General features: G+C 35.6%; 1 protein-coding gene across 18 annotated transcripts in view; it reads right to left on the bottom strand.

The window, feature by feature from the left end:
• Positions 1-17759, bottom strand: part of NRXN1 (neurexin 1) — a 1430528-nt gene that overhangs the window by 920160 nt on the left and 492609 nt on the right. For 8 of the 18 annotated variants that reach the window (XM_044663323.1, XM_044663322.1, XM_044663319.1 and 5 more), the window contains 2 exons: positions 8037-8338; positions 4641-4802 (listed from right to left, as the gene is read on the bottom strand). In XM_044663323.1, the coding sequence (XP_044519258.1) occupies positions 4641-4802; positions 8037-8338 (464 nt within the window). Of the gene's footprint in view, positions 1-4640; positions 4803-5892; positions 5938-8036; positions 8339-17759 lie in introns of all 18 variants that reach the window. The other 10 variants (XM_044663306.1, XM_044663314.1, XM_044663308.1 and 7 more) reach the window with 2 other exon arrangements.

Raw genomic sequence — 17759 nt, forward strand, 5'->3', positions numbered from 1 at the left:
CTCTCTTTCTTTCTTTCTTTCTTTCTTTCTTTCTTTCTTTCTTTCTTTCTTTCTTTCTTTCTTTCTTTCTTTCTTTCTTTCTTTCTTTCTTTCTCTGTATCAATGATTTACCTTTCATCTCAAATCCTTAAAAGAATAACGGTGTAAACTAAAGTATCAATAATATGTGGTACTGCTTTTAAATTAATATCTACTTTAATAAATGGATTGCTAAATTTCAGAACTGAAAAAGATTTTAGATTTTTAATTATTTGGTTGTTTTTTTTAAAGTACATTGCAGATACAGATTCAACTGCAGGTCTCATTTTTTAGGCTCCATCTGCTTCCACTATTCCATGTTTCTAACACAAAATGAAAAGAATGCCACATTTTCATAGAGAAATAGAACTACATATTTAATTATCATTTATTGAGTCATAGACTTAGAATTGGAAGGAATTACAGAAGTCATTCAGTCTAAACCATCATAGATGAGGAAGCTGAGGGGGACCCAAGGAAGCCTGATTTGGCTAGATTTACATAGGAAATTCAAAGCAGAAGAAAGTTTCAAACCCTGATCCACTGTCTCTAGTGTCAGTGTCCTTTTCTTTGTAACTCAGAGTCATCTTAGATGATTCATTAGAAAAATTTCTTACAAAGTTCAGACACTATTTCCAGACTGAAAATCAAATAGGAATATGTTACAGACCCACATAACCTGAAATGAATTCATTTGCTGGTTCACTGGAAGTGAAAAGGCATTTTTTATAGATTCTAGAGTGTGGCCTAATTGGAGTTCAAGAAAAAATAAAAGATAAACCTGACTTCACCCCAAAACAGATTTGATTTTAACTGCACAAGCCTAGAGAGATAACATCAGAATTATCCATGTTATGATATAAAGTTCATGCCACAGAAGCCTTTTCCTTTAAAACAATCCAGATGTCTTTCCCCTATCTTTTGCTTCAGTAACTATACAAAGCTTACACATCTGAACAAATACGGTTTAACACCAAATCCATTGTACTTTATTGAGGCTTTATTCCTTGGCTAGGCTTAGAGTCAAGGAAGAGTGGGGGTTTCTAAAGAGACTATGCAGGCAGGAGTGGAAATCGCTAAGGATCAAAGAGCTCTGAAGTTGTCCCATGTTTTGATGTATTGAGCAATTGTAGCTACTGTCGCTACCCTTGAGTAAGTTGGGACCGAGGTACATGAAGCCAATTACAAAAGTCAAAGAGAAAGTAGGTGGAACTGGCTGCTAACATTTGCCAGAGGTTGATAAGAGAGAAAAAGTAAATGTTCATTGTCAATAAAGAGGTGTGGCTCCCTTCTTTCTTTCCTTCCTTCTTTCTTTTTTTTTTAATCCTAAATCTGCAGAGGACACAGAAGTATTTTATTGCTTGGACGCAGAAATTGTCAGTACAATGCTCCCTATTAATAGGGCACACCTCTTTGTCCAGTGCTTGGTCTATGTTTTATTTGTGAGCCTACCAAAGTTGATGGGTGACTGGGCAAAGAAAAAAAAAACAAAGAATGTATAAATACTATGCTCAAGAAGGCAAGGTCAACACATGTGTGACAGAATGATTTTCTAATTATTTTAATTATAACTGGTTAAGCAACGGTAGAGATGGAAACATCATTTGTTCTGTTGGTATTGTCAGTGAAGGGAAACCTAGCTGACTAAATCCTCTTTTATGAGAGTGAAAGATATATGTTACTTTAAAACTCTTATCTTCTCAGGCACTCTATCCACTGAGTCACCTAGCTACCACTGTAGATATGTTTTTTATAATATATAAAGTTCAAGTATGGCCAGCTAAAATAATTTGCTATTAGACTCTATAACATAATCCCTTAATTTAGAATTTGAAACACTTGAAATGCAGAGGAGTCCACTGATTTGTCCAAGATCATCCAATGAATTAGTGGCATATTAAGGTATACAGGAAGATAATCCTCATATCTTCTTGTTCATCATTAAGGATATTCCTATGTGACATTCCCATTAAATGTTTAGCCTTATTCCTGTCAGAGTCCTCCATTGATTGCTTTACCATTCAAGTTTGACCATGCATTGTCATGTTATAATAAGCTAAATCGGTAAACCAGAAAGAACAGAGATAAATGTATGGAAATATAGACCAATTGGTTGTTAAGGAAAATGAGTTGTTATAAACTGTCTAAACCAAGCCCCACTTCCTTACTTTTCCCAGACTTCTCATTCATTATTCATCAAAAATAACCCAACTGGAATTATGTCCAAAGAATTAAAAATTATATATACCTTTTGACCCAATAATGTCACCACTAGGCTTATTTCCTAAACGGATCACAGAAAAAGGAAAATAACCTATATATTTTAAAATATTTACAGTAGCTCTCTTATTGGTGCCAAAAAACTAAAAATTGAGGGGATGTCTATCAATTATGAAATGGATAAACATATCATGGCATATAATTATAATGGAATACTACCACACAAGAAGAAATGACAGGCAGATTAAAAAAAACCCATAAAGACATATGTGAAAATATGAAGAGTGAAATGAACAGAAACAAGAGAATATTATATACAATAAGAGAAATATTGTTTGAAAAAATGACTTTGTCCACCTTCAGAGAAATATAATAATAAATACATATATGAAAGATTGTTTTTATACAGACACATATCTTTTTGTCTTCACTAATGAGGAGAGGGGAAGGGAAAGAGGGAATTACTTGGGAATTTTAACGTTAACAAAAAAACAAATAAATAAACTTTAAATTTTTAAAAAGTAACCCTACTTCTATCCATTCATTTTTTTCTCTCTTTCTCGAAGGCCAAATTCAAAGAATATCTCCATGAAGATTAATTTCAATGAATTTGTTATATGATATAATGCTTCATTTTGCAGATGAATATCATTCTATGATTATGTTAAGGCTGTTAGAGTTTTCTCTTCCTGAATAATGTAAAATTTTTGGGGAAATGAACCTTGTGCAATTTTTTTATTTTGTTGTCATTATTGTTGTTTTCTGAATTATACATGTATTAACAAGCAAAATAGTTTGTTTTTCAATACCAAACTCAGTGGCAAGTATGTAGGACCATAGATTTAGATGTGAAAGAGTATTTAGTCCAATCACTTCCTTTTCTAGGCAAAGAAACTGGGATTCTGAAAGATTAAGAATATTGGCCAAAGTCATAGAGCCAGAGCTTCAATCAGAACCTACATCAGTGAGGGCAAACCTTTTAGAGATAGAGTGCCCAAACTGCAACCCTAATGCCACATGTAAGCCTTCTTGCCTTACCCCAAACAGGGGAAGGAGGAAGCACTACCATCAGACTGATGGGTAGAGGGGTCAGGTCATGTGAAAAATGTCCTCAGGCATGTGTGGAGAGGATGAGGGGAGCAGCCCCCTCTGGAATATGTCATAGGTTTGCCAACATGTACCTAGGTCCTCTGTTAAAAATTCCATCATTCATACTACATAGAAGGCACTCAAGACAATTCATGCTAGAATTATAATTACAATAGTGCTTTGAGGTTTTTTTCCCCCCAATGTGTCTAGTTATCCTTAGAGAAATTAACTCCTTTGTTCTTGTTGAACTTATGCCATTTTGAAGATCCCCAGAGTCATTTCTTACAAAGCTACAGTTTTCATAAGACAACAGAAAAGAATAATGTGAATGTAAAATAGCTGAGATGACTCAGGGTAGGAGACTTCTGTCTGCAGCTATGATTGCATCTGGACTGATTTTTTTTTTTCTGTTCATGGTGATACCCTCCCATCCCTTGCTGATTCAATTTCACATAGAAATATTTTCCCTCTGAATGAGCCTTATTGTACACAGATGGCAACAAGATAGAGTCATCCATAAGCTCAAAATCACCAAACTTGAAACTGTCAGAGTATACATAGTCAAATATTCACCACTCAACGAAACAGTCCTCCCATTCTAGAATTGTATAAGACTGTTGAAAAAGACAAATTTTCATTAAAAAAAATATGGTGCTATATTTTCTCCAACTAACAATACTCATTATCAGGGGCTACATCAACACGACTACAGTGTGAAGGGAAGGGTAATTAGCAGCTTGATTTTTTAAGGGGGTACAAACTTGTCTCATTCATCCATGTAATCAAATATTTGTGATTTTGGCATGAATAAATATGATTAAATTCCTTGATGGTGTATTTTAAGTCTCTATCTTACAACAACTTGACTTTTTTTTGCTTTTTCCTCCTTCCTCCTCCTTGCTATCTCTGAAAAATAATATCATTAGGAACCATTGTGCCATCTAGTAACCGATTCACTTAAGGCATATTAGTGGAAATGAACTCGACATTTTGCTGACCACTCAACTGTTATCTCTCTTTGCTTGCTTTCCTTTCATAACCAGTGCACAGACACCCCAAATACTCTAATTGTGAATTACACACAGATTCCTAAAGAGGGACGTATATATATATATATATATACTTCCATAACAAGTTTGTATCTCTTCCCCTGATCCCACATAAGCAATGGATTAAATAATATTTGATGCTGTGACATTGACCTCAGGAAGCATCATCTGTCAAACCATATTCAGCAAAGACTCTTTCATTTCCGGTACCTGCAATAATAGGATAATGAATCAGTGACAATCTGAGTGACAGGTGATATTTACCTCCTTGAGGCAGCCCATAAAGTTGTTACTGACTGGTGACCCTGGGAGGTCGGCTGTGCTGGGGCTGCCTCCAACATAGAAAAAGTCATCAGAACCCAGCATGGTATAGTCTTCTTGCGTGTAGCCCGTTGTGGTAAGAATTCCATCCACTGATATTGTCACCTAGATAACAAAGCACAGGGAAAGGACACGCTATACTCAGACCTAGATACTGCAATCCTGGGGTATGCCTGTTTTGTGTTTTTTTTTTTGTTGTTTGTTTGTTTGTTTGTTTTTTGTTTTTGTATTTTGACTTTTTTTGCTTTTGTTTTTGCTTTTGTTTTGTTTTGTTTTGTTTTTTTGGTCCATTTTTTGTTCTTATTTATTTATTTATTTATTTATTTACTTTTTGGAGACCTATGGTGGAACCCATTTTCATGTCTGTTTGAGGTTTAGTCTTGGATTCTAGTCAACTATCCCTACAGGTTCTAAGCTAGTTAAAGACTTAGCTGATTAGTGAACTAGTGTCAGCATAGTCCCTATTTGCAACTTAAAAAGTTATTCAGCAGACACAAAAATGGTGTTAGTAAAATGCTTCCTAGGTTAGTTTTGCTGGTGTACATATTAGTAAAGTTTAGTTGTCTGTCATTGACTAATCACAACGTGCACCTTGTTAACAGAAAAGGCGCAAGCTATATCCAGCAACATCACTGTTTGCACTACAGAGCAGCAGCTGGTCAGCATGCAAGTGTCTACCTTCATGCCAAAGGAAAAAAAGGAAGCAAAACAATCAGTGGGGGCGGCCCACGCTGATGTGCGCATGCTGGAGGGACAGGACAGTTCGGAAAAGGAAAAGGAAAGAAAACGGGGAGAACCAAAGTAACAAAACTGCTCTGAGATGACGGAAAGATGAGTGATTGTGGCATCTCCATCATTCCCAAACCAAATCTTCATGCCATGCATTATGAATGGTTAGAAACTGGCTGAGCCTGCGGTCACTCGGGCCAGCCACCATTTTAGTCTTATCCCTCGTTAACCACAGCTGGATGCAAACGTTCGAAACGTTAACGATGCCCCTACAGGTGAGTTGGAAAACAGAAGTTGACAGGAACAGGAAAAAAAATGAGGTCAACAACAGATGGAAAGAAGGAGTCCAAAGTAAGCAGAAGAGTACCAACCGCAGTTCCTCTTTTGTTAATGATGTCTACAGTTAAAAGAAAGAAAGAAAACACACGGCAAACCCAAAATAAGAAACAATTAGAATGATATCTACCGAACAATGTAGTTTGTTTACCATAGCGTGTCCAATGCCTGAGTGCTTTGTGGAGAAGGGGGGAGAAAGGAAATTAAAAACTGTGAACAGAATAACGATTGTTACTTAAAAAATATGATGGTCTCTACCATGTTAGTACATTTTTTGATTCAGGTAACGGTTAGTAGAATGAAACATTCCATGAATGGCATGTTAGTTATTAAGCATGTTAGTAACATAGAAAAAGGGCAAAAAAATCTTACAAGAAAAAAGCAGACTAACAAATAGGCCTCCCACAGAGGTTACAGCAATAATATTTGTCCTGAGATTGTAGTTCATAAACTCACTCCTTAACAGAAACAGACATATGGCAATGCAATGCTCCCTCCATCCTCCTTCCTCTGAACATCACTGACAGATATTTAAAATAGGTAGAGGGATCCAAAAGCCTAAAGCTCATTGGCTGACCACTGCTTGCCCTAAACCCCCAAATGACCCCTCCCCCGCCCTGCCCTCCCCCAGAAAATCAGTAGGAATCAGTTGGCAATGCCCTAGTACTCAATTTTACTGCACACAAGGAATCCTCCTCAACTCCAAAACTTCTTTCGGTCATATTGATGGACTTAGGATCACAGTTTACTGCAATGAAACAAAGCAAAGATCCTGACACATAGAATGAGTAGAATGGAGTTTTGTATCTACCCTGCCACACATGCACCCCAACTGTACAAGGACAGTTTTCCTTTGAGCTACCAATTTACTGTCGAAGTGGGTAACCTGAGCAAAGGCAGATCTAGAAAGCTGGTGCCCCCAACCCCATTCTCTTTGCTGCTTCTCTCTAGTAATGTCCTGGATCTCTTGGTTGGCATCTGAGAAAGAGTACAAGAACCAAAGAGGTGGGAACAGCTGGGAACCTTTGCTCTAAGTACATCGCTAGCTGTGAAATCTCCCAGGACAGTATGAAGCATGCTGGGACCCTACCCATGCATGGACAGAAGGCATTTTAAAGATATTTGGGGCTCTCAAAAACACTTTGGGTAGACTTCTCTGCCTTGGCTAGGACAACACTGTGTTCCTAAAAATGTTCCTCTTTCCCTATCTCATAGAGTTAATTCCTTGTTGTTGATTTTTTTTTTCTTATAGAAGTAGAAAGAAAAGGTTAGATAGTTAACAGCTCAGAAACAGACAGCTGTTTTAGTAAAGGAAAACCAGAGATAATCCAGTCAATCTGCAACTGTTTAGAGAAACAACAAATATGTTAAAGGATATTAGTTTAAAAGAGGCATGTATGGCAGAAAATAGTCACTGTCAACACTTAACAAAATGATACATTTTAATATATGTAAATTATCAAATGGTAAGCAAAAATGATAGCGTAATAATATATAAACACACCATTTAATGCTAACCTGATCATATATAAAATATATACCATATACTGTATTTTTTGTCTTTGAGAATAATATACAGTATATATGGACCCAAAGCTAAACCAATAAATTTTTTTTCTAGGATCTAATATATTTGGGGATACACAAAGACAAAATAGATTAAATAGGCCACTTATTTTTTGGGGGTCCATTGAAAGAGAAAAAAAGAAAAAAATCCCCATAAGAACACTATAGGGCCTTATGCAAAACCCCAGATTAATGCTTTAGGCCATTTATCTGATTTTTTCTCCATTTTTGGAGAATAAAGAAAAAAATTAAAGAAAGGGAAGAAAAGCACCCCCACCCCAAACTAACCATCTTTGAAAGCAGTTCTCTGATTACAAAAAAGGAACTGAGTTTCAATGACCCCAATGTGCATGCTTCATGATGACCCCATGGAAGTGTTAAAACAACAACAACAATAACAACAGTACCAAAAAAAATACACCGTCACAAAAACCAGATTTGGGAAATCACTGAGCAATCCCTGTAGCCCTCTGGCATACTGCAATTATCCCCCTGCATGGAACAGCCTCTGGGTCCCAGAACTTTCTAGATATGCCCCTGCTCAAGTATGGCAGGGAGATCCTTCTTGGTAGAAATAATAATACTTAAAAAGTGCTAATTTGTAAGTGAAAACCACAAGTCTAGTATCATGTTGTTAGGTTTTAAGGTACCATACAGATAGCTGTAGCAGGAAACAAAGTCAGTTAGTCTTATCCATTGTACTGTTACCTGACGCAGATTCCTGGTTACTTTCACATCATGCCAGGCATTGTCATTAAATTTTCCATTCACGGGTTCCACCAGTGCTTCAAAAGCCCCTGATCCCAAATTAATGACCAGAGAGACGGCTCCATTTTTCAGTGCAAGATTGACATAATCAGCTGATTTCCCTGTGTGAAGCATCAGTCCATTCCTCTGAAGAGTTTTAAATGACAGGGTTATTTCGTCGCTGCTGCTTTGAATGGGGTTTTGGGACAAGTCATAGCAGAAATATTCTGATCCCTTGAAGGTCGCAATATATTCTTCTTTTCCTGGGAGAAGACAGGAAAAAAAAAGATATCTACATCAGCAGGACTCCAATAAACTGAGTAATTAATATTTACGTCACCAGACAGATCAAACACATAGCAAAAGATGGCCATGCATTTTTAAGGAACCTCACATATTGAGCCATCAACAATAGTGACTAAAAATTGACATTCTTGAAAATTTAATTAAATTTAAAATATCACTACAAGAACTCTGACAAGAGAGCATGGACATGTGATACCTCCGGGGAGCAAATCAGGTACCATCAAGACATATTGGATGGTTCTACTCTGCTAGCTTCAGTGGATTCCTCTGTGTTTGTAGCATCCAGCCTGTGGCATTTATGTTCCATTTTAATTTCCAGTGAGTCATTTGTATTCAAAGATCTTTCCAGTAGAGAATCAAATATTTGCACCACTGAACACCCATAACAAATTAGCAGGAGGAGAAAATAGGGAAAGGAGTAATAAGATGAATTTGATACTCAAGATAAAAATCCTATCTCTTAGAGTATGGGCATTTCTCTTTACTGAGTGGGGGGAAATGACCTGCTTAGAGAATACCTATTGAATTCTATTGGATTTTTCCTCTGTCCCTGGCTTTAAAATAACAGATGGTGGTACTGACTTTTATGAGACTGGTAAGAATTCCAACATATCATCATGGGAATCATAATCTAAATGAAGTCTCAACTTTTCCTACATAACTCAGAGTTCTCCAAACCCAAAAAGCAAACATATGGTCCACACAGAATATAAACCAGATAAAACAATTTTTTTTTCAAATCTATGTCTGCCTTCAGATTAAATGACTTTAACCAAAGGAACTATTTAAACAGACTAGTTTTTTTTTTTCCTTTGACAATGAGGACTTTGTCTAAAGCAGGGGTCGGCAACGTATGGCTCTTGAGCCATATCTGCCTCTTTTGAGGGCCAGATATGGCTCTTTCTGCAGGAACCATAAAGTCAATTTTTTTTCAGGTTCTGTTACAGGAGGGCGCACTGTTACAGGAGCTTGCATTGTGAGCACTGTACAGCTCTCACGAAATTACATTTTAAAAAATGTGGCATTTATGGCTCTCACGGCCAAAAAGGTTGCCAACCCCCGGTCTAAAGGAAATGAAACAAGATGGACTAGGACACAAGTCTCTTGTGGTATTCCTGACATTTCACACCACGCATAACAATCATACCTTCCCTTCAGAAGCAATATATAATCTACCACCAATTAGCAGCAGCATGAATCTGCAAGCACTTCATTTACACTTTACCCATAGTCAGCATTTTTTGTTGAATGTCTTTGTGCATTCTAAACCTCTGTTTGCCTTGACTTTTGAAACCTGCTCCTTCATATTTTGTCTCTTTCTATATGTTGGCACCTTACTTGACTTGTTCTTAGATACCTTTTGAACATGAGTTCTTGGATACTCAGTTCCTGTCCCATCTAATGAGGTCCTGCCCTTGGCTATGCAAAACTCGGCACAGAGCTATACTTTCAAAGCTTACACAAAAAGAAAGATATTTTGCTCTTGAACAACAGAATATATATTCCAAAGTAATGTTGTTTAAACTTCTTGTAACTAATGTCAGTATAATAATAGCAAGAAATCTGTACAATCATAATGCCTGACACAATAGATGCCTGACACAATAAATAATGAATGTTTATTGATTGATTGGTTAATCTCTAGAATCATAATGCCATAGGAGGAAAATACTGGGGCAGATTACGTATCATGAGGACTTGCTTCCAGTTCTGGCTGTACTTCCAGCTTATAGAATGAACATGCACAAATCATGAAACCTGGCTATGAATTAATTAGTAGAGAGAACTTTTTTCTTTAAAGGGAGAACTTCTAAGAAAATGAATTGCCCCAGAAATTATCTGATAGTAACTGACCTATGGTGGTGAGCCTCTCTGACATTAAGGAGTCATAATTTGACTCAGGTCTTTAGATATTTAGATATGAGACCATTATTAGAGACACTTGCTATACATTTTCCCCAAAATTTGTTGTTTCTCATCTAATCTTGGTGGCGTTGGTTTTAAGACCTTTTAAATGTACATATAATCTTATTCTAATATATTTATTTAATATATCTCATCAATAATACTTTCCTACTCTAATATAACTATCCAAAAAGTCTCAGAAGTGCAAGGATCTTAAAGCTTAAAGATGCACTCATTTAGAACAACATGTCTTTAAAAATGGAGTAATAAAATATATCTCTGATCTTTTACTTTATATATATATATTTATACATTATATAACATGAGTTTTAATAATGATGAAATATTTAATTTATATAGGACTTAAGTATTTTACAAGCACTTGATACATATCTCATTTTATCCTCACAACAACCTGGGGAATTAGTGCTGCTTTTATCATTTTACTATTCATTTATCTTCATTTTTTCATGAGTTAACTAAGAGAAAGAGATGTGAAGTGACATCTGCAGGATGATATAGCTAGTAAATATCTGAGATCAGACTTGAACTTGTTTCTTCTTGACTACAAGTCCATTGTATCACCTAGCTGCCTAGGAGTAGAGTGTATTCTCTACTCTTATACCTTATAATATGTGATTAGAGAATATTCTATCTTCACATATGATGTATTTATCTGAATTATAGAAATAATGTAGAAAACATTTAAACATAAACCTATTCATGACTATAAATATACACCTATTGGTATATGTATCATTGATCATTACATAGAAATGATCCTGTGTTAGATATTAAGCTTTCATGTTTAGTAACATATAAGAGATGCATGATTCACTTCCTTTCTCATATGATAAGGGATTTTGACTCTATTAACCTTTCTGAAGTCCTAAAGGGATGATTGTCACAAAGGGATCAAAGAGATATTGCCTACTGATAATCTTAGCCAATGTTAAATAATTTTTTTAATCCTGTTTCTGTGCACAGATAAAGATCTGATGTGAAATTTTATGTCATCAACAGAAGTCTTAAATTGTCATTACTTTTTCAACATTTAGTATTATTATTCTCAATTTTAATATTTCTGAAATAAAAGGGATTCTGATCACAGATTTAGAAAAAAAGGAGGGCTTTGTCAATTATCTAGTCCAACTATCTCATTTTCAGGTGAGGAATATGAGGTTTAAGCATGGAATGTCATGTGTCAAGTCACAGAGTAGGTGGATAATAGAGTAGAAATTCAAATGTAGGGCTTCTCATTCCAGACGCTAGATCCCTTCCCCTATTAGCCTTTAATTCCTCGACTTTAGCTTTAGCTAGGACTCAATAAATATCTGTTGATTGATTTACTGTATCTGGAAATTTTTAATATTTGTGATATATATACAATTCTAGCATGTCCTTGATTTTTACATCCTATTCTACTTGCTTACCTCATGTTATAGAGTTCTATTATGTGATAACTATTCTTTTAGGTTCCATGTTATATTCATAAAAAATAAACAACAATATTTTTGGTACTTTTTCAAACTTCAGGTGGGTTTATCAATGGGATCTTAAATGACACAGTAACTTCATCATTCCCATCATTATTACCATCAATTTATTTTAGTGAATATATTCTCAGTATTGGGGGGTCACATAGAAATTTAAGGTGAAGAAGTCTTAATTTCACTCATGCCTTTGTTCCTGTTATTCCCCTCATGCTTAGAGAATTCTCTTTCTTCAAAGATATCTCTGATAATTCTTAGCTTCCTTCAAGTTTAGCTCACCTTCTATATATGATCTTTCTTATCCCAGCTATTAGCGTCCATCATTACAAATTACCTTGCACTAACATCATCAACATTTATACGTACATATATTGTTTTCCATAATAGAATATAAGCTCCTCGAGGGCAAGGTCTGTTTCATTTTATTTTTCTCATCCCCTAGCACTCAGCATAATGCCTATAACATAGTAGGCCATTCATAAAAGCTCGCTGATTAATTAATTGCTAAATATCTTCCCCTAAAGAATAGTAGAATAGAAAAGGTGCAAAGTCATTCGAATATTATTCCTTGACCTGACCTTTGGATTATAATTCTGCTTCTTTTTATCCGGTATTACCCTTCCTGCCACTGGCAAAGATTATCCTTCTGCTTAGCTGGGGATTTCCTTAATTAGTAGCCAGTGCCATGTCTGTCTCCTGTGGTGGTCAGATAGTACTCCTCTTCCAAATATATGTAACAAAGAGCATGTAATTCACCCTTTTCATAGTCTTGGGATCAGATCTCATGTTGGGATAATGGTGTTAACTTCAGATATGATCTGAGAACAAAATAAATCTTGCAGTTCTAAGGGCTGTTCTTATTTGAAGGGATGCAACAAGTTCTGGAAGCAATGTATCCTGCAAGAATTTAAATCACTCTCTGTCCTTTAAGATAATATGTATGTGTCCCAAATTCAGTAGTAGTCTTGGATATTCATGCCAGACAATGCAAAACAAATGCATAACTTCAGTAAAGAAACTTTACTCCTAAGGATTTTAATCTCTTTATTTCATGGGCATCTTTATAATGTTGTTGGTTAACAAAGGAAACCTAAATTAATGGCCTAAAATGAATGGGCAAAGGAGCTCTTTAAATGAATTTTCTAACTAACCACCTTTTCTAAAATACCAAGAATGACAAGTTCAAAACCTCCAGTGGCCTAACTTCATAGCTCTATTTTGCATCAATTTGCATTTGTTTAAATCACCACAGGTGTTGGAAAACAGACAGGTACCTGCTGTGCCTGCCTGGGCTCATGGCCAGTAAAGTCCTCATAGGTATCGGGACATGGAGGGAGATTCATAGCTAAATACACTATGATTTGCTAAATTCACAGTATTGGCACTTTGGGGTCTGCCTTGGATTGAAGTCCCAGATGCAGCATGCAAAGCACAAATTCACAACAGCAGTCAAATGTATTGGACTCTAATATGTTTCAACCTGGGGAAAATACAAATATATATTCAGATAAAAACACATTCGGGAAAATGCAGACATTACCAAAAACTCACTGTCCTATGAAGCTGACTGGGTGAATTCTGTGGATCCAGATGAAAGAATATTTAACACGGGAATAAATGCTAAGAGCATGAATTTGAACAGAGAAGATTTATGAAAATCCTGTGTTTACAGCCAATCCTCATCTTGAAAATACATACATACATACACACACACACACACACACACACACACACACACACACACACACACACATATATATATATAAAAGAAGCAAATGAATACCGGCATGGGATTGCCTCTATATCACCTTCTCTTAAGGCAATACACACTCTATATTTAGCTTTGATGACCACTGAGTTGTCCCTATCATGGCAACCACTTAAAATGATATATTTTGAACAGAACAAACTGGAAAGGTCAGGCAGTAATCCAGAAAAAGCACTCTACTGGCAATTAAAAGAAGTGGGTTTTCATTAGAACTCTTCAATTATTTCTGTGTTCTTGGGGAAGTCATTTCCCCTACTTTTGAATCTCAGTTTTCTCACCTACAAAATAAGGAGTTTAAACTATAGAATCACTAAGGTCTCTTCAAACTGTAGTAGTGGACACACCCAAAATACTTCAAACTACTCTTAGCAAAAGAATATATTTTTTTGGAAAAGATTAGCCTGATGACTTTTGGAAGGTTCCAGAGTCAAGAAAGGCAGGAAGGAAAGGGGTAAAATGTAAATTAAGTCTTGTTCATATATGCATTATACATTTAGGTACATTATAAATAGATACATATACAGTATACATTAGATACATAGATAATTTAGAAAATCTATTTTAAGAAGATTAAGATTTTTCACATCTATCATTTTCTCTATACATATATCCAGAATTCAAGACAAAATCTTTGTATTAACAATATTGTGCTTGATGAGAGTTGGGGGAATAGGATAACCAAGAAACACTATTACATTTTGGTGGTAAAAACAGTGCCAATTTTTCATTGTTGATTCGTTATTGCAAAACATGTCTTTAATATTCATGCCTTCAATCTCAACTGCCTTTCACTTCCCAATACCTACAAAAAGCTGTCTATTCACCACATTGCTTCTATTTCCTTAATAACCATTTACTTTTCAAACTTCAATAATCTGGCTTCTGAACTCATCCCACTACTCAGATTGTTTCTCATTGATCTGATTTGTTTCTCATTTGAATGCTTGTTTCTCACAGATTTCTTTTAAAATAAATTTTATTAATAGCATTTGGTTTTACATAATCTAGTTTCCCCCCATATTCCTCTAACTTTTCCCTCCCAGAGTTTCATTTCTTATGACAAATAATTTAAAAAGAAAAAGGAGAAAAATCAACAAAACTAATCTATATATTAAAAACTCAATGTTATGTGCAATATCCTGCTGCCACAGTATCTCTCTTTCTTCCTCCTCCAAGATCTTTGCAAAGGAACAGTGGGATGGGATCTTCTCATATCTAGTCTTTGGCATCAAACTTGCTCAACATTATATTTTATACTTATTCAATGTTAATTTTTGGTTGTTCAGAGATAGTTGATCTCTGTGAAATGTATGTCATTTTCCTTTGGCCCTTTTCCTATTTAATATCTTATATATCTCAAGAATATGCATGATTTTTTTCTGTACACTCTCCCTCCTTTAGCTTCTGTGACATTATTTTTACCCATTTATCACGTATACATCACTCTCTAAGAAAGGATGTCTCTTAAGCCTTTCTTCCAACCTCATTTCTCCCATCTCTTTATATACCCTTCTGTGTTAATTTAATCAAACTATGGTTTTAATTATCATTTCTAATCAACCCATATTCAGGTTCAAACTGGTCTCTCCTCTAGAATCACCTGAGTTGCATCACTGCCCATACTGTTTGCATCTCAAACTCAACATGTGCAAAATGAAACTCATTCTCTATCCTAAACCAACCCTTATTAGCCATTATTCCTTACATCCTATTTTCTGTTCCTTTGTTTCTTTCTTTCCTTCCTTCCCTTCTTTGCTTCCCTCTTCCCCTTATATTTTTCTCATTTCTTCTCCTGTTCCTCTTTTTTCTCCCTCTCCTCCTGTTCCTCCTTCTCCTTGGTTCTTCCTATCTTAACCAGGATGGAAGAATAATGGCCCTGTTTCTTTCAGAAATTGGTAGCATAGGGTAAGGAAGACATGAATTTAAATGCCCTTTTTGATACTTAACTATCTGTGTGACATCTGGTGCATTACTTCATTTAAGCCTCAGTTTGCCCATGGATTAGATGGAGTTCATGATAATTGTTATGAAGCTCAACTCAGATTCCAGATACAATATTCCACATAATTATCAATGGTCTAATTGTAAAAAAAGTTCTTTCTCATATTATTCTAAAGAAGGTTTTTCTCTTTGCCTTTAAGGGTGACAGTTTGTTCTCTACAACACTGATATGTACATGAGAAAATATATGGTTTCCATAATGTTATATTTTCTCTTCACTTAAAGGTGTTTTATCATTTAATGCTAGATAGAATTTGTAGGAAATGATGATTCATGCTCCCCTCCCCACCAGAAATTTAGTTCATTTTAGAAGGAAATCTCTACCAGACTACCCTAATAAATACTAGAGATAACTAATGAGAATATGCCAATTGCAATGCTCACTAATCAATCTTCAGCTAAACTGCAGCTCCTCATCTAAAATGACATACATATTAACATTGTAAAATTTAAACTTCTTCATTGAGTTGATATATGAATTCTCAAAGATATGACTAGTTGTCTTTGTTGTTAACTAGCCATGTGGTTTGGGATAAAAGTCTGATAACCTTTTGAGATTTCAGTCTTCTCATCTAGAAAGTGAGACTGTTGACCTAGATAAGCTTTCTGATCTCTTTTGCCTATAATTTTATATGTTTTTAAAATTTTATTTCAATATCTTAGAATCAAAGCTTCCTGAAAATCAAATTCAGCTAATTTAAAATTTGGAGCAATCATTCTGTACTCAATCGGGTGGATAGAGAAATAGAATGCATATATATGTGAATTACATAAAAGATGCAAGTATGAATGTTACAGTAATAGTTTTAAGGTAAGACATATATCTGACCCTTAATAAGTGCTCACTGAATTAATAATTTTTTCTGATAAAATCAAAGAAAAATTGTCATTGATATGTTGCACCTGGGAAGAAAGGTTCCATAGGTGAGGATCTGAACTTAAGTCCTAAATTAAGTCCTGAAATTAAGTCTAGCTACTGGCTTTAGCATATATGACATTCAACAAGCAGTTTGATTATTAAACACCTACTATGTGTATGCTGGCATAGTAGATAGAAAGCTGGTATCTGACTCAAAAAATACCTGAATTCTCTTCCCTACTCTGTTCCGTGCGGGCAATTCACTTACCTTTCCAGTGTCCTAGGCATCTCTCTGATTATAGATTAAAGAAAAGGAACTGACCCATACTGGGAGAGGAGCTTCCTCTCCCAGAGATTCTCTGTATCAGTGAAATCACAGGCCCAGCCCCTGTACTTATGCTCATATGCAGGTACAGAAAGGAAAGAGAAAAGCATTCTCTATAGTGGGAACAGCATAGGTAGATGGGGTTATGTATAGGAGTGTCAGATGGATGCAGGAGAAAAAAGGTAGTTCTTCTGGCTTAGAATAGAAGTGGCACGCTGAGGAATAGTGAATTAATGATTAATAGGGCAACTAGGTGGTACAATGGGTAGAACACTGGCCTTGGAGAGAGGAAGATCTAAGTTTGAATTTGGCCCCAGATACTTAGTAGCTGTAACCCTGGGAAAGTTATCTAACCCTGTTCATTTCAGTTTCCTCATCTTAAAATAAGCTGGAGAAGGAAATGTCAAACCACTTCAGTATCTTTGCCAAGAGAACCCTGAATGGGGTCAAAAAGAGTCAGACATGACTGAAACAGCTGAACAACAGACAGGAGCAAGGGACAAAGGGCCCAGAATTCCTAACTAGAAATTTGGGACTTATCTAATAGGCAGTAGGAATCATATATAAACTCCTCTAGTTTTCTCGTAATGCTTTTTACAATCTGTCCTCTTCCTTTAGTTCTAGTATTTAATTCTCACAAGGTCCTTCCATGCATTGTACAGTTTAGCCACACAGTATTGCTGGCTGTAATACAAAACACTCCAATTCTCACCACTGTGTCTTTAGTCTGGTTGTTCCCTATATGTGGTATATTCTTCTTCCTTATTTCTGCCTCTAAGGATCCATGAATTTCTTTGAGATTCAGATCAAATATTGACTTAAGAAAAGAAATAATTCTTTATCTGCCCAAGTGGTACTGCCCTTAACTCTAGGCTCATTAAATTTACCCTCTACATATATTGTCTATACCTACTTATGCATGTCTCCTAATTTAGAATATGAACACCAGAAGAGGAATGATAGTTTTTGCCTTTTCTTTGTATCCTCGGCACTTTAGCACAGAGCCTGATACATGGCAGTTGTTTAA

Source organism: Gracilinanus agilis, chromosome 2 (genome assembly GCF_016433145.1).
Source record: "Gracilinanus agilis isolate LMUSP501 chromosome 2, AgileGrace, whole genome shotgun sequence".
Lineage (NCBI taxonomy): Eukaryota > Metazoa > Chordata > Mammalia > Didelphimorphia > Didelphidae > Gracilinanus > Gracilinanus agilis.